This window comes from Saccostrea echinata, unplaced genomic scaffold, assembly GCF_033153115.1.
Source record: "Saccostrea echinata isolate AGI-Se365-2 ecotype Australia unplaced genomic scaffold, CSIRO_AGI_Sech_v1 ptg000054l, whole genome shotgun sequence".
NCBI lineage: Eukaryota > Metazoa > Mollusca > Bivalvia > Ostreida > Ostreidae > Saccostrea > Saccostrea echinata.
The window spans coordinates 31,768,523-31,787,040 of record NW_026889803.1 but is presented as its reverse complement, the minus strand read 5'-3'; the positions used below and the strand labels follow the sequence as shown (position 1 = coordinate 31,787,040).

The window sequence follows — 18,518 nt, the reverse complement described above, 5'->3', positions numbered from 1 at the left end:
CCCAAGATGATGGTCCCTCGACTGGCTCAATGATATCCATATCCTGTAACTCTTTTTAAGTTTTGCTTCAGCCTTCTCCCTCATAGCGAATGGAATCCTCCTGACTTGTGCCACAGGTGTAATGTTCTCATCTATATGTAACATCAACTTAAAGTTCTTCAACTTTCCCACACCATTAAAGTAATTCTCATACTGGTTAAATTTGTTGGCTTCCGACAGGAAATTTGCATGTGCCACACTCAGAATTCCAAGTTCTGTTGCTGTTTTATGTCTTAACAGGGCCTGTCCTTTACCTTGGATCACAATGAATTCTGCTTTCTCTGAGGAATTTCCCACTGCAATATCTGCGATAAAACATCCTACAATGTCCAAAGGTTTGGAACTTCCGTACGGATAAATTTTCTTACCTGATCTCTGTGAAGTACATCTGACCTTCCTCCTCTTTAGCTCCTCCCATAGGTCTCGATCAATGACATACCACCTAGCACCAGAGTCAACAATCATCGAAATATCCTGTACTCCCCCAATATTCGTGGTAACTGTTTGGTGATTTGGTCCACCAACGATAAGTGTTTCAAAAGTTTTTTGTGAGTTGTCCACAGATAGTGTAAATGCATAAGCTTCTTCCGAATCCTCTGGCTCTGTTGTGTCCACCAGTCTAACGCGTTGCTTGGGTTTGCCTCGTCCTGGATATTTGCGAGTCTTTGGTGTGAAAGAATTACAACACCTAGCAAAGTGATCTGGCTGGTGACACTTACGACATTCTTGACCCAGGGCTGGACATGTTGGATCAGACTTGATATGACCCTGTTTGCCACATCTATAACAAATTATACTTGCGTATTGTTTGTGCTTCTGAGTGCTTACTTTATTCACGAAAGTTTCTGAATTCCTTCCTCCTTCAATTCCGCTCGCTTGTTGTTGACTTTGTTCAAAAGCCCTCCCTATAGTGAACGTCTGCTCGAGTGTCAAGTCACCCCCTCTCTCTCCAGTAATTTTCTACGTAAGTGCGACGATTTACATTTTTCGATTTTTGATCCCGAATATGTTCGTCAGCATTATTAAAATTACAATGTCCCGCTTTCTGTTTTAATCGGGTCACAAACTGATCTACACTCTCTGTCGATTCCTGTGCCATCAAACGAAATCCATGCCTTTCGAATGGTGTGTTTACTCTAGGGCGGAAGTAGTTAACAAGTTGTTCCATAGCTATGTCGTACACCGTCTCATCTCCCTCCGGTTCGCGAGCCGCGGGAAATGTGAAATAAATATCTTGCATCTTCATACTTCCGCAATGTAATAACAAAGCTCTCTTTTGTGCCGCATTTTCTATCCCTTTACCGGCTACAAATAACTCAAAGACTCTGCGCCATTTTTGCCATCTCACCCCTACCGTGGTCGGTTCTCCATCACAATCAAATGTAGGAATTCCTCCTAAATCAGTCGTAACCAGCTGAGCCATTCTAATTCGTAGAATCTGTTCTCAATCCTCGGCGCCAATGTAGTAATCTTGCTCACTGGATTACTAAAGATTAACTAAGGATTTTATGACCCATTACATGGACAACGCATCACTGCCTTTAGACTCTTAATCAAAGGTGATAATCCAAAACAACATACAATACAGAGTTATGGTTCTTACTTATAATCATTACACTCTGTGCAGGCCACGGTAGTACTGGAATATTGTTATGTGTTTTCCAATCGTTACACACCCTAGAAACTTGGCAAGGGGCATTATCCTTCTGAAAAATCCAGGCACAATTTCCGAAGTTTTTAGCAACATCAGGCCACAAATTGTTGTTCAGGGTTTCAATATAAACATTAGAGTTCATATTTCCTTCAATAGATGTAAGGGTCCCCACACCATTGTATGTTATACAACCCAAGAACATCGCAGATATCACTCCCTGTCTCTCCCTGTCCAAACGGATTCCCGTACATTCCCCCATCAAACGTTCATCAGATTTCCTCCAAACATAGTTTTTCTTATGCTCACCTATGAGAACTTTTGTCTCGTCACTAAAATCACTCTACACCAATTATTCTGCACATTCCAGTGTAACTTTTGTCTACAAAAACCCACGCGTCGAGAGCGATTCACCTTTGGAAACATGTCGTTTGTATTCACTTTCAAATAATCTTCTCAGAGGATATGTTAACAACTGCTGAATTGTTAAATTTACTTGTGAGACCCTCTAATGTTTGCCGACGATTGCCCCGAACCATGCGAACGAGTCGTCGTTTCGCCTTGTCGTCGAGTTTTCTCTGCCTGCCGCTTCGCGGTAAGTTTTCTGTATTCCCCCGCTCATGAAACTCTTCTCCGATCGATTCAAGCCTGTAATTTCTGAGATTTAAAACTAGGATGACCGGTGTTTGATAAACTAATGATGATGTTTTTAACATCTTGTGTCAATTCCTTTCTCGCTGACCCATATCTCCAAGCAGACGATATGTAAACAATTAACCGGAAATTAATTAAGGACGCTTATTTTAAAACCTCTACCACTGCGTAAACTTTATTTCCGGACGCTTAGTTGAGAGAAAAAACGAATGTGATGTTGCTATAAAGATTTTTCATCACAGAATTTTCAATGTGATTGAAGAACGTCGGCCATTTTGGGAACATACATGTACTTGTGGCCAACTACTGTATTTCTAAAGCACCATATAATGAAGTATCATCATTTAATGTTAAAGTATCATCACATAATGGTAAACTATCATCATTCCATTTTAAAAGTATCAGCATACAATGTCAAAATATTAGCATATAATGTTAAACTGACAGTATCAGCGTGCAATGTTAAAGTATGAGTATCTGCATATAATGTATAAGTATCAGCATACAATCTCAAAGTATCCGCATATAATGTCAAAGCCTCTAATTTCAAAGTAGCATATAATGTTACAGTATTAGCATATAATGTTAAAGTATTAGCATATGTCAAAGGATAAGCACATAATGATGAAAAATCAGCACAGCATGAGTGTTATACATATAAGGCAGTTTAGACTTTCCATAGAGATACGTTGCAGCGGATTTTGTTTTGTTTTGGTTTTTTTTTTTTAACATATGGTACATGTAAGTATGGAAATTGTTCTTAACTGTGGCCACAACTAAATGTTTTGGTTTAAAATTTACCACAGAAGCATATAGTACGAGCCTATCATTTTGCCTGTTGATTAGGTTTTTGATGGTTTACATTTTCCATTGTTGATTCTCATTAGAACCACGGACAGTTTTTCAATTAAATTTTCAATAATGTATTAAGTTTGTCAAAAAATTAATATACACACTGACACATATACTGTAGTAAATATAAGCTGATTAGGAATGCGTGCTTGGGGGAAAGAATGATAAAAACATACTTTAGATATCGTTTTGAAATTTTGATTTTACAAGAAGTCTGTGAGCCTATGCTTACTAATAATACCCCCGCTCTGATGTGAATACACAAAGTTCAGTTACGGACAAACACAGTGATAATCAAGAAATTGACATCGGATTTGTAAAAAATGCATCCCATTATATGGCATGCCTAATCAAATATTGTGCTAAAATTTCAAGCATCTGCGATAAGTAGTTGCTGAGAAAACTGCGGCCAAAGTTTGTTATGTATGGTACGGACAGACGCACAGATAAACAGGAAGTTGACATTGGATTAGTACAAAAATTAAACCCACTATATGGCATGCCAAAACAAAGATTGTGCTAAAATATCAAGCATCTGCGATGAGTAGTTGCTGAGAAAACTACGACCAAAATTTGTTATGCAAGGTACGGACAGATACACGGATAAACAGGAAGTTGACATCGAATTCGTACAAAAATAAATCCCACCAAATGACATGCCCAAACAAAGAGTGTGTTAAAAATTTCAAGCATCTGCGATGAGTAGTTGCTGAGAAAACTGCGACCAAAGTTTGTTATGTATGGTACGGACAGACGCACGGATAAACAAGAAGTTGACATTGGATTAGTATAAAAATTAATCCCACCATATGGCATGCATCAACAAAGATTGTGTTAAAATTTCAAGCATCTGCGATGAGTAGTTGCTGAGAAAACTACGACCAAAATTTGTTATGTATGGTACGGACAGACGCACGGATAAACAGGAAGTTGACATCGAATTCGTACAAAAATGAATCCCACCATATGGCATGCCTAAACAAAGATTGTGCTAAAATTTCAAGCAGCTGCAATGAGTAGTTGCTGAGAAAACTGCGACCAAAATTTGTTACGGACAGACAGACACACACACAGACAGACACACAAGGGTAAAACAGTATACTCCCCTCTCCTTCGGAGCGGGGGTATAAAAATCGGAAAAGAACTTAAGAAGTCAGAAGCTATCCATAAAACTAATTATCTAATATAAGAATGGTATTCCTTAACTTTTTCAAAAAATAACAGACACTTTCGTAAATAAGCTATATTCGGTTGTATTAAGATCTGTGTAGCTCAACGATGACAACCCATCTTTTTTGTAACGGAGATGACTGTCTTCAAGAAGGGTATACCTACAACAGATAAGATCTTTATTTGCAGATCTGACAGACATCATGGTTTTCATACATATAATACCATCCTCGCAAGCCAGAGGTCCTGAGTCAACACGTTGCCGTTGGACCCCTGGCATATTTCATTTAATATTCGTGGGCTTGCTTCTCTCATTCAAATCAAAGCTTTCATAAATAGTTAGATAAGGATTCTGTTGACACCTCAAATGCACGTGTTACAAGTTGTTTATCATAGAATGGCTTAATGTGATTGGTTGAGAGATAAGAAAACCAATCAAGAGTTGTAATTTTTCCGAAAGACGTCGCTAAAGTCAGCCCACGAATATTGAATGAAATATGCCAGGGGTCCAACGGCAACGTGTTGACTCAGGACCCCTGGCTTGCGAGGATGTAGCCGGCATTGCAGTATAAAGAAAAAAAATTGTCAAACAAAATTGAATAAGAAAAAATAAATGCAAAACTAAAATTAAAAAACTAGACATCGTTGAGATAGTGACTATCTCAAAGGGCCCCGTTTTAATCAAAATACTTGAGGAGAAAGACCCTTCATCAAACAGCACACTTTGGGTGAAGTTTAAGCCAGATGAGGCCAAAAGAAGACAAGGGGGAAGCTGCCAATGTGACAGCAGACCGGGTTTTCTTTTGTGTGAACAGGACTGCTTTTCTCACATAAATATCTGAAAACTGTAGGAAGTAACATCCCAACATGTCAGTGTACTCTTTGAACATATTTTGCATTAAAATGACAACATGAGTTCAACAATTTGTAGTTTATTAAAAATATAAAAATCAAAATCCAAGTACTATGCACATCTTTGATATATGTACAATTGATCTGCAAAATAAAAAATGTACAAGTTTCCCGACAAACGGAATACCCTAAATGGAATACATTCTTGTATTTTTCAAAAATATGAATAAGTTCAACATCTGGTATTTTTCTCATAAACTTTAATTTAATTGCCAAAATCAAAGCACTATGAATATTTCTAATATATGTTCATTTGATATATATTCATTTGATTTGCAAAATAAGAACGACCTTATCTTGTAAACTTTAGGAGGAGTTATCCGGACAAATGGGGTACCCTACATGCACAAATCTGGTATTTTTCTCATAAATTAACAAAAATCAAACTCCAACAAGTATTATGCACATTTCTGATATATGTACAATATATCTGCAAAATAAGAACTTCTATCCTGAAAAAATATAGGAGGGGTTATCCGGACAAATGGGGTACCCTACATGTCATATTTTGAAAAAAAAAAGAAAAAAAAAGACTAAGTCCAAGAGCTGGTATTTTTCTCGTAAATTATCAAAAATCAAAATCCAAGCACTGCCAGGGTTGTCCGGAAATTATTGCGACTTGACATATAATTTGACAAACATTAAGAATTAATAAAAGCAAGAAATATTTTAAAATATTTTATTTCTTCTTTTTATTGGTATATTAATGTGTCAGTATACATGTAGGGGTTCCCGGCGCAGTCACGAAATCAGATATTGAAAATAACGTAACACCTACATTCAAACTCCCGGTGAATCCACATACAGCGCGAAAATAATTCAGATTATGTATATAATTTTTCAGTTTTATTTTGACTTCATTTTATGCAGGTTTTTAAGAATTTCGAGCAGGAATACGGAGATCATAAAAAAAAAAGGCACGGTATTGAAATCTGATCACGACAACAAAATGGATTTTGACGTCTAGGCGGCGCAACGAGCATACCTAAAATTTTGTGTTTTATATATATATATATATATATATATATATATATATATATATATATATATATATATATATATATATAAAATAGAGAAAGAAGAGTTGAAGCTTCCCAATCGTTTCAACATGAGAAAACATCTACGATTGGCGTGATGTTAAAATGACGTAGCGATGCTGCTCCGGTTCAATAGACATGTCTATTTATATTTTCTCCGGGACTTATCCAATTATCCTATTAATTAGAATTTTTGGTACATTTGTCTTGTTTGTTCTTAATAAAATGTTCACAACATTTATGAATTTATCTCAGAATCTTTCCTTTAAGGAGTAAAAGTAAATGTCTCAATAATTTCCAAACCGCCCTCGTATACAAATCTCTGATACATGTACAAAGATTATGTACAATTGATCTGCAAAATAAAAAAAGGTCCTGGGTAGGAAGAGTTATCCGAAGAAATGATGTACCCTTTTAATAGCCACTCGCACGCCCGAACAACCGCCAATTTCTCCATTTCAATAACCGTATTTTCTTACCAAAAAACCCGGTTAAATAATAGCTCAAAAAAAGAATTTAACAAATTTTAGCTAAGGCCATGACCACTTACCTAGAAACTTGGCTCAAGGACACTGCACACCCTCTTTCAAAAGGCATACTACTAGTTTAGTTTGAGCCAGGTATGGTTAGGGAGAGAGAAAATGTACTCTGCTCAAGGATTTTCCTCACAAGAATTTCGACCTTGATTTTTGATCAAGAAAACTGGTTCAAGGACACTGCACACCCCCTACACGCGGGCAGTCTTCTGGTGCAGTTTAAGACCGATTAGGCAAGGGGGAGCAAAAACATGCTCCGGACAAGGATTTTTTTTACACTGACCTTTGATCAAGAAATTTGTTCGAGGTCACTTGCACACCATCTATCCATGGGCACTCCATGGGTGAATATGAGCTTGACCGAGCCAAAGCGAGAGAATATATGCTCTTGACAATGATATTTTTAATGCAAAGAGATTTTTTGACCTTGGCGTTTGATATATAAAACTGGTTCAAAGTCACTTCACGACCTATAGCCACTTTATGGTGCGTGACTGTGCCAAGATGGGAGAGAAAATATGATCCGGACAAGGATTTTACAGAGATGTTTTTTCGACCTTGACATTTGATCTAGAAATTGGTTCAAGGTCACAGCACACTCTAGCCATGGGCACTATCTGGATGAAGGTTGAGCCCAATCGGGCCAAGGGGAAAGAAAATTTGCTCCAGATAAGGATTTTATGTAGAGAAGTTTTCCGATCTTGACCTTTGATCTACAAAATCGGTTCAAGGTCTCTGCCTATCCTCTACCCACGGTCTATCCTTCGATGAAGTTTGAGCCTGACTAAGCCAAGGTGAGAGAAAATATGCTACGGACAAATGAAATCGGACGGACAGACAGACAGACCACTATGGAGCACCCGCAGAGAGGGGCCCTAAAATATGTATTTAAACAATAACGAAACAAAAAAAATCTCAAACCTTTTAGTGTTAACAGTTTCTTGTTTATGTGAGAGCATTTTGTATCTTGCCACAGAATTCTTGAAACGATAAATTGAAAGTCCATTGGCCATGATTCTGTGGGGAAAAAAGTCTAGTAATACCATTTTGACAGCTACTGTGGAATCGTTATTGTTCGAGGGGGGGCCAGTGTTCGTGGATTTCATGGGTCATCCTTACATACGAATTAACATCCCCACGAACGTTTATTTTGTAAACATATTGATTTATGAATCTACCGTATAAACGATTAACACACGAAATTACGTCCCCATGAATACGTAAAATTTTGCTTGCCCAGGAACCTTGACCCCTACGAATTAAGATGATTCCACAGTATTGAGCAATAAGTTATCAAACATAAGATCGATCTTGTTGACAAAAATGAACATTAAAAATTATGACTACATGAGGAAGTTTTCACCTTTAGTATGGAATTTCATGTTTTACTGATAAACAACAAAATGTAAACTTTATATATGAATGAATTAAAATTGTAATCCACAATCATCTTTTTTTAAAAATTCACCACTACCCTTAATACAAAGAATACAGTAACTGTTGGCAGTTCGTTCTGACGCATGTAAAAATATATCAGATGCTAAAATTCCTAATTATTGATAAAATGTTATATATAATAAATATGATATTTTCATAAATGATCACAGAAATAAATGAAAATTTTAAAGAACCTGTAACTCATGTCGTCATCTTCTCCTCCCCAGTTAGTGAACAAATTTGACCAGCCATTAACTATTTCGAATTCTTTTCTTCTCCAAACAGAGACACCTCCAATTAATTTGTTATCTGGTAGTCTTGAACATTGGGAAAAAAGTAAAACGCATTATAATATAATGATTGTTTGAAAAACTATATGAATTTTTTCCGTTTGACCTAACTAATGTACCAGCATCTTCAGAATGTCAAGGTTTTGTGATATCGTTCCTCTTCACAAACCCTTGACAAACGTCAAATTTATATAAGTTGGACTTGTGGTTCCCCAAGATGTAATGGTTAATTATAAACCAACCAATGAGAATATCTCAAAATCCTTCGTTATCTAGTGGTTCAAAGCCATAGCACATCTTTGGTGATTGTAAGGAGAAGGATTTTCCAAAAATTAGTCTCCGATAATTTATTTGAGGTAACTGGTACATGTAACTACTCCCACATGGCCGTAGGAACCGGAGGGGGGGGGGCAATAATTTTGCCGATATATAGATTTCTATAGAAAACATAGCTACTATATGATTGTGCCCCCTCAATAAAAACGTCTGATGACCTTTTTTTTCTTTTTTTGCTTGTCAAGAAATTTTTGGTAGTTGATAGTGCCCCCTCAACTGAAAATGTATGGCTGTGCTCCTCAATATTGGCACTTTTCATTCTAAAGAGTCTGACGTCATATTTGTTTTTACAAAACTTACCTACTATAAAAGCTATTTTCTGATGGGAACAAATGAAATAGTAGATTTCCAGCCCAACTTTTAAATAGCGACTTTTGTGACCATGATTGTGAAGATGGTGTACCGCTGTTGTAGAGTAGGGATTCCTCCATAGCCAGTTCCCCCCCCCCCCCCCGGAATCTGTACTCTAGAGAGGATCGCACACTAAAGCCAAATTACCCCCTCTTTCTTTCTCAGAGTAGGATTTCCCCTCTTTCATCAATGCTTAAATCATATCGACAATACTGTCGCAAAAAGATTATATGGGAGTCAACTAATGTTTTAATTGAAATATGAGTGTTTTCAACTCAAGATCTGTCAAATTTGTAAAGAAAAAATGGGAAATTGGAAATTGAAAAATAAGTCGCTTAAAAATTCGCATCTTCGCTAGCCAAGGCTTTCTGTTCCGCTACTCTCCTCATAATCCCTTGGCCTACGGTGCTGTCAAAAGTTGGAATTTTTTTCTCGAGTTGTGATTGGAGTTGATTGATATAGATTGACCAATCAGCAATTGTTTTTTGTAAATGTTCGGGATATATCTTGACTCTTTAGTCTTGGGAATAAAAAACACGAACTAAAAACGATCCGTAATTAAGATAACATGCCTTCTTATAAATAGGTATGGTGTCACCCAATCTTAAGTTGAAATGCAGATAATGCAATATGGAATCTATATTACAGATGTAGATTTGCACCCTAAATAACAAGTAAACATCGCTCGATACCTTCCTGTTAATTATTCTCTAAAAAACTAATGTTTAAATTTGCTTTTTATTTCTATCGATGACGCAATATGTGCGTATGTGGTAAGATTCGAGATCACGTTACGTAAACATTCCCGTCTTTTTACAGCACCATATGCCAAGGGATTATGAGCAGAGTAGCGGATCAGAAACCCTTGGCTAGTGAAGATGGTGAAAAATGATAATTAAAATTTTCATTTTTCATACTTAGTATGTTTTAATGGAACTGGTCGCCATTTTGAAGAAGGGACCTTGTTACAATTATATGTCGCCCCTTCCCCCCTCATACACGGTTAAGTACAGTCATGATATTTTATGGGGGAAAATTTGCTCGGGGGAAATTGTTTGTTTGTTTGTGTATTGTTTAACGTCCCTCTCGAGAATTATTCACTCACATGGAGACGCCACCACTTGCCGGTGGAGAGCTGCAAATTTTGATCTATACTCGGCACTCAGGGCCATTGAGCAGTGAGGGATCTTTTTCGTGCCAGCTTCTACTGCGACACGGGACCTCGGTTTATACGGTCTCATCCGAAGGACCGGTCTCCACGTCCCACAGTGGGATTCGAACCCGCGACGTAAGGATCAACCCCTTACTCCGCGACTCTAGAGCGGACGCTCTACCACTGCGCCACGTGGGCGACAGAGGGAAATTGCACTCTATAACTACTGCACAGTGTAGGACCCCCCCCCCCCCGGAAAGTTGAATCTGGTGTTGAATTTCCGTAAGGGTAATGCTAATCTTGTCATTTTTCCTTGGGGGAATCCTTCTCTAGAGCCGTTTGCCGGGGGAAAAGATTTTAAAGGGGAAAGCCTACTCTACAAGACCGGTAGTATGAGGTACCGGTATTATAACCAAGTCAATAAAACATTTTTAAAAAAGTATCCCGATATATATATACATCGATTACAGATCAGTTTTTGTTTGTTTGTTGTTTAACGTCCCGCTCGAGAATTTTTCACTCATATGGAGACCCCACCACTTGCAGGTGGAGGGCTGCAAATTTTGACCTATACTCGGCACTCAGGGTCATTGGGGAGTGAGGGATCTTTTTCATGCCAGCACCTACTGCTACACGGGACCTCTGTTTATACGGTCTCATCCGAAGGACCTGTCTCCACGTCCCAAAGTAGGATTCACGTGATAATTGCATATTATGTGTATTGCATGGAGGTCATAAAGAAATTTTAGTACCGCAAAGGTATACCCTTGTTCAAATAAGTTTCTGGAAAGTGCTGCTGCTTTAAATAGAATTTGCACTTTCCTAGTGTAAATTATCGTAACTGAGCTCAATTCAAACACGCTAATTCATATATTTTGTGTCCCCCGCTTAAGGTTGAAGAACTGGAAAAAAAAATTGCAGATGGTGAAAGAAAAAGGTCAACATTGACCTTTCACTTTTGGACCTAATACTAATTATTTGTGTATCATGGGTGACAGTTCCACAGATTCATCTGTGAAGGAACAAGAAATGTGGTTTGCAAGAACATGTAGACATGGTAAAACACAGATGTATTTTTTAGGTGTACAAGAGACAGAAAAAGCAGATGCTAGTGGAATTCTAAATGGATTGAAGAGTTTGGTTGAAAAAAATTAACTCTATCATCTGACTGCTTTTTAAGTAAAGTCGTTTCTTTGTTACGTGATGGCGCTAGTGTAATGGTTGGCTGTAAGGATGGCGTAGTTGCACTTTTAAAGAAAATTCAACCATCCATTGCATGGGACACAGACTCGAACTTAAATGTAGTTTGAAAGATGCAGCAAAAAAGCATGCCTTGTATGATAAAGTAGTTAGAGTATTACTGCAAGGAATTTATCTGTTCTATAATATATAACAGCAGTTTGAACCACTCCATGCTTAAACGTTCCTTTGAAGCACTAAAGCAGGAGAAAGATGTTACTTTGTTGTTTAACGGGAGTCCCTCTCGAGAATTTCAGGACACAAGGAGATGTGATATAAAATGTCATTGCAAAAGGTCAAAGACGATTAAAGATATTGCCCGGAAACGAAAGTGTTACAGACAAACTGAATGAATGAATTTAACACATTTGATCTTTAAATTAAAAGGGGTATTGTATAGGACATAGGGAATTGTGATATAAAATTTCATTGCAAAAGCTCAAAAGCTTCTTGAGATTTCATCTAGAAACGAAATTGCTACACAAAAACAGAATTTTTTTGAATTCAGGCCATAGGGAGGTGTGGTATAAAATTTTGTTGCTTAAGCTCAAAGGCTTATTGAAATATCATCCGGAAACGAAAGTGTTGCACATAGACAGATTGTATTAATTGATCTTAACCTTTAGACCTCAAAATCTATACGTGTTTTTTTTTCTAAACATAGGGAGTTGTGATATAAAATTTCATTGCAAAAGCTCAAAGGCTTCTTGAGATGTCGCCCGCAAACGAAAGTGTTACACACAGACAGAAATACAGACGGACGCGGACAGACAGACTCGAATTAATACCCCCCACTTTCAGTGATTTTATGTATTTCTTTAATAATGTTCTCGATTTTAGGAATAATGGCACTAAACAAAGGTTTCGCATTGGTATTAAAAGTCTACCTCACATCTTTAAATAATATTCTGTTTAATAATAAATACATTTTTCATTATGAAAAATTACCATATGATGACGTTATGTCGACAAGTGCATTGCAATCAGTAAATTGTTTATACCTAGCTGTGTGAGTGACAAAAATGACTATAGAACTGTAGCTCTCTGGTTGAGAAAATTCGGAGAGATAAACCAGAGAGCTACAGATCAAAGCGTTGTTCAAACCTTCTATTTACGCCGCCGCTTCGGGTAAATATTTCATGTATTTTATGTTTTCCCCCGCTTTAAGAATGGTATCCAATAATTAACTATATATTTTACTCCTATTCTTCATATTTTTTTTACATGTACCTTTCAACGGTCCCAAACAGCTCTTAATGGTTCTGGAATGTCGGATTTAAAAAATCCCATTCCGACGTCCTAGTTAGGGGTCGTGCGAGAAAAAGTGTTTCGAAGAACGAACTTACACTTGCAAGAAAAATTAAAAACCCAGGAGGTTCAAATATCATGTAGTTTTTCTATAAAGAAGACAATATGTAGGTAAACAAGCATTCTGAGAGTATTGCATTAGCAATACTAGTCCCCTACAGGCAAGTGTAATCTGGTTCCCATAATTCCGTCAAAAATCAATGAAGCGGGCTGTAATGCAAATCTGATCTATAACTAATCAAAGTAAAGTCATATACCAAAAATCAGCTCAATATCTGAAAGCGTTTAGAAGAAAATTGCGGAAAACCCTTAAAAATTGAAAAGGCCGTTATTCCGTCAAAAATCAATGAAGCGGAACGAAATGCAAACTTCGTTCCGCTTCATTGATTTTTGACGGAATTATGACATTTTCAATTCTTAACGGGAACCAGATTACACTTGCTGGTAGGGGACTAGTATTGCTAAAGCAATACTCTCAGAATGCTTGTTAGAAATATGTGAAGATTACGTGTTTTGCTCGTCATTATTTTAATATACAATATGTTTCAAACATAGACATGAAAAGTGTTTTTTAGCCTCCTACCGGTGAAACCGGAGGGGACTATAGGTTTCCTCTGAGTCTGTCTGTCCGTCTGTCTGTCTGTCCCTCTGTCAGTCTGTCCCACTTGGTTTTCCGCACTTTTTTCCTAATCGCTTGCAGATATAACTAATTTTTGGGTTTGTGAGTGCATCTTGATGAGTTACAGATCAAGTTTGCATTTCAATCCGCCCTCAATGCTTTTTGACGGAATTATATTACGACCTTTTCAAATTTTAAGGGTTTTTCGCAATTTTTTTCTAAACGCTTGCAGATATTGAGCTAATTTTTGGTATGTGACTTTATCTTGATGAGTTATAGATCAGGTTTGCATTTCGTTCCGCTTCATTGATTTTTGACGGAATTATGGCATTTTCAATTTTTAACGGGAACCAGATTACACTTGCCGGTAGGTGACTAGTATTGCTAATGCAATACTCTCAGAATGCTTGTTTAATTTGTCTTTGTTGCAATATTTTCGAAGCGTTGCTCTTGAAATAAAACTTCATAGCGAGCGCAGCGAGCTCTACAGACAGAGAAAGTTCTCACTGAAACCTGTACATTCGTCAAGCGATTTTTTGGTGAACCTTCCCGGAATTCTTATATTGGCGAAAAACAGTACCACAGTAATCGAATAGAATAAATTCTTAAAGAGAGCTATATGTACATCCGACCTTTGACTATCTAGTATATCCAGTGGGGAATAGGCGGATCTAATTAAATATGCATATGAAAGTTTTGTAATGGTATACAACTATAGATACAACTGCGTTCGCTCCAAAGGTCGCATCGTTAAAGTTATTGCTTTGAAGCATGCAACAAAGGTCAAGATTAAACTTTGTAAGAAAAAGGAGATTATTGCGAGCGCAGCGAGCTCTTACAACAACGTCTGGGCGAAAAGAAAAATCTATGAATTTCCCATCCCTTAAAAAATTATTTTAATTTTATTAATACCTTATTACAATAAATTTTGAAAATTAACCATAGATGTTAAACATTTTGTTAAAAATGCTTTTCTTCGTTTCGTACCTACCGAATTTTCAACCCCGAGTTGGGAGAGGACACGCAAACATTTTTTTTTTTAAAAAATGAACCCACAAAGCACCGCAAGTATATACATGTACAGTTCTTGCGGTGCTCTGTGGGTATATTTTTATTTCAAAATACATGTACATGTAATTCCAGACAATAGTCACTTCATCGCTGTTCGGAAAGAATATCACGAAACTGATTAATATGTAACCTAATTTGGAATCGATGTCTGAAATTCATACATAACCCTTGATAAATCGATATTTTAGATTGGTTTCCTCCAGATTTTATTCAAATATTAGCCATATAAAACGCATTGGCAGAGTTGGTAAATCCAGATATAAATTTCTTTTCGTTTTTAAAAAAGTAAAAAAGATGGGTGTCCCTCAGTGGATTTGAACCGGGGTAATTTGGGTTTCAGAGCTTTCACTTTTTTTTATCTTTTATTGAGCTTTCGCTTGTTCCACTAGGCCAGTACTTCTTTCAAGTATTAGGTATTTAAATTATTTTGTGATGTTCGTAATATTAAGGGGCACTATTTTGTTTATCGTAGTAATTTGCAGGCATTCGGTTTAGGGTATTTAAATTTGGAATAGAATTTTGTAATCACTCGACAAAAGTTAGCCAACGATTCACTAGTTTTATTTAAAAAAAAGTGGTACAATGTTTAGATGTATTTTCAGATATTGAATGAAGTTTGTTGAATATTGGCAGTTAACCTTTTCTATCAGAATGTTCACTTATTTCGCCTTTCAGCAGTAGACTTTGGTAGCGTTTCCCATCAGGATATATTCCAATATCACCCGTAATATGGATGCTGATCTTGCCCTCCTACGAACGTGATCATCTTTGTACTACTTTGGCTTTAATAAATGGCTAACTATGTCTTATCATATATTCTGTGTTGTTTTATTTTTATATTAGAACAGGAAATGATTTATCATGCAATGTTAAATGATAGCCTAAAGTAAAGAAATAAATTGTTTGTACGATTTCAAAGACCCTTTGCACGATTTGATAAAGCATCTCTGTTGTTAATACGATTTCATTCACATAGATTTAACAATTAAATTTCTGAGTATGTTTCATCTTAGTTAGTATTTTTAAGGGATTACAAAATCTGTGAGGAAGACTATTTGGTTTTGAAGGAGGGGGGGGGGGCAATAAATAAAATAATAAATAACCCGTCCTATAAAATATTTAAAATTATATATCCTCAATTGGGAAGAACAAAAATACAGTGCAGGGAACAAATTTGGTTACAGCATCAATGCTGATTTGGATGCTGCCTTTGCTTGCTGATTTGATTGCTTCCTTTGCTTGCTGATTTAATGCTAGTTATCCTGATCCTGATCTAATCCTTATCCTGATGCTACCTTTGCTGGTTCAAAACTAGGTCAATGCTAGTAATGCTACCGGATGTAGGATTATCCTTCTAATGCTGGCGGAAGTGGATGATTTAATTTCAGCATTGCTATTTTAAGCCATAAATTTTTTTTTTTTTGTAATTTTTATTTGTATTTTGTATTAAATAACTTTCTTTTATCTGTTTACATTTTTTACCGAAAAACATTTAGCGATTTTTAACGAATTTCGCTTTGTCAGATTCCAGTCGTAAATTGAAAACAAAAATGGCGACACAGCGAAAGTTGGAAGTAAATCTTGCGAAGTTATCGTAACAGAGTTGTTTGACAAAGGCTAGTTGCCCACTGCAATCCAGATAATTCTTATGAAGTATTGATTGCACCCAACGATGCGATGATTTATCCCATTTCTGAAGCGATTTCGGAAGAAGAGCCCCAATGTGTTAAACGTGTGAGCAAGGAAACGTGATGGACAATGAACATGATGAAGTTTATGACAAACCCAGATGAAAATTTATCATGTTTCGTGAGAATATTTCAGCAAAAATATTATGCTTTAAGGTCAGACGCGACGTATCTTCCATTATTTCCAAAAAAATTTCTATCTCCGCAATGTGATGATTTCCAGTACGTAATTCCGGAATAATTTCCGAAATTAGTTTGAATGTTAAGAAATTGTTATGTTCCTATGCTAAGTTATGTGCTTTTTAGGTCACCTGAGTCACTCGGGTGACCTATTGCTATCTCTTTTCGTCCGTCGTCGTGCGTTGTTCGTCGGTCGTAAACTTTTGAACATTTTCAGCTTCTTCTCTGGAACCAGTGAACCAATTTCAACCAATTTTAGCATATAGCATCTATGGGTGAAGGGGAACAAAAATTGTGAAATTCGTGGCCCCTGCCCCCCTGGCCCCTGAGGGGTGGGGCCAAAACCATCAAAATTAATGCAATCTTTAAAAATCTTCTTCTTTACTCCTGGACAGCAAGCAGTCAAACTGTTGGCATGATTGTAATAAGCATTGAGCCCTCTACCAAAATTATGAAATTCATGGCCCTAGGGTCAGGGGTTCTGGTGCTAGGGCGGGGCTATATAGATCATATAGTGAAAGTGCATTATTTCTTTGAAAATCTTCTTCTCTACTCCTGGGTATTATTGAAACAAATTGAATACATAGTTATGATGAGCAAGGGTGACTCTACCAAAATTGTGAAATTCATAGCCCCAGGGTCAGGGATTCTGGTGTTAGGGCGCGACTATATAGATCATATAGTGAAAGTGCATTATTTCTTTGAAAATCTTCTTCTCTACTCCTGGGTATTATTGAAACAAATTGAATACATAGTTATGATGAGCAAGGGTGACTCTACCAAAATTGTGAAATTCATGGCCCCAGGGTCAGGGGTTCTGGTGTTAGGGCGGGGCTATATAGAACATATAGTGAAAGTGCATTATTTCTTTGAAAATCTTCTTCTCTACTCCTGGGTATTATTGAAACAAATTGAATACATAGTTATGATAAGCAAGAGTGACTCTACCAAAATTGTGAAATTCATGGCCCCTTGGTCAGGGGTTCTGGTGCTAGGGTGGGGCTATATAGATCATATAGTGAAAGTGCATTATTTCTTTGAAAAGCTTCTTCTCTTCTCCTTGGTATTATTTAAACAAATACATGGTTATGATAAGCAAGGATGCCTTTTCCAAATTTGTGAATTTCATGACCCCTGGATCAGAGGTTCTGATGTTAGGGTGGGACTCTATTTATTATATAGTGAAAATGCATTAATGCTTTAAAAATCTTCTCTGCACCTGGGCATATCAGAGGCAAAAAGGGTAAAAGTTTTAATAAGGAAGGGTATTTTTACCAGATTTTTGAACATCAAGACCATTTGGTCAAGTGTTCTAGTCTAGGCCAGGGCTCTATTAATTTGTATTCTACTGAGAGGAGTTATTCCCCTTTGCCATTTACTTGTGATAATTAATCACTGTAAATAATGTACTTGAAAGGTTAATAGAATAAGAGAATTATGCAAGAATTTTTATTGTATAATACAAAAAGTACTTTCATAGTTTTAATGATCAGGTAGACTTGTCTTATTAAGGTTTTCCATCCCTAATAGGAACTAATTCTCTATCCTTAAATATCAATCACGTATATAATACTCTGATATTAATTCAAAGAACTTTACAGTTGAAAAGGATTTACCAAGTGAAAGTTTCAAAAACGTAATTAACTAAGCAGTATTTAATTAATAGAAATTGCATTGAAGTCTATGGAGACAAGCGATTTTTTTAAAATAAAAATTCAGATAATAAGAATATCAATAACTACTGTGGTGGAAAGATCCATTAAATCATTAGAAATAGAATGACAATTGAAAACAATTTTTTTACCGTATATTTTTTTAAAATTGATTTTTATTACTTAAAAAAAGAGGGAGATAACTCTTCAACAAAGGTCAAGTCATAAATTAGGACACTTCCATTCTTACATGCTAATAGTAATAAATGTAGATTATGTCTAAATATACTGAGTAATCCACCCGTACACATTTGTTATGTATTCAAATTCATTGAATCTGAGG

General features: G+C 36.5%; 1 protein-coding gene across 1 annotated transcript in view; it reads right to left on the bottom strand.

Moving 5' to 3' along the window:
- Positions 1-4,406: 4,406 nt before the first annotated feature.
- LOC133204791 (beta-1,4-N-acetylgalactosaminyltransferase bre-4-like) overlaps positions 4,407-18,518 on the bottom strand; it is a 33,344-nt gene continuing 19,232 nt past the window's right edge. Inside the window, exons 3-5 of the mRNA XM_061340540.1 lie at positions 8,483-8,605; positions 7,773-7,868; positions 4,407-4,527 (exon numbers count right to left, since the gene is read on the bottom strand). Coding sequence (XP_061196524.1) covers positions 4,407-4,527; positions 7,773-7,868; positions 8,483-8,605 — 340 coding nt within the window. The remainder of the gene's footprint in view (positions 4,528-7,772; positions 7,869-8,482; positions 8,606-18,518) is intronic.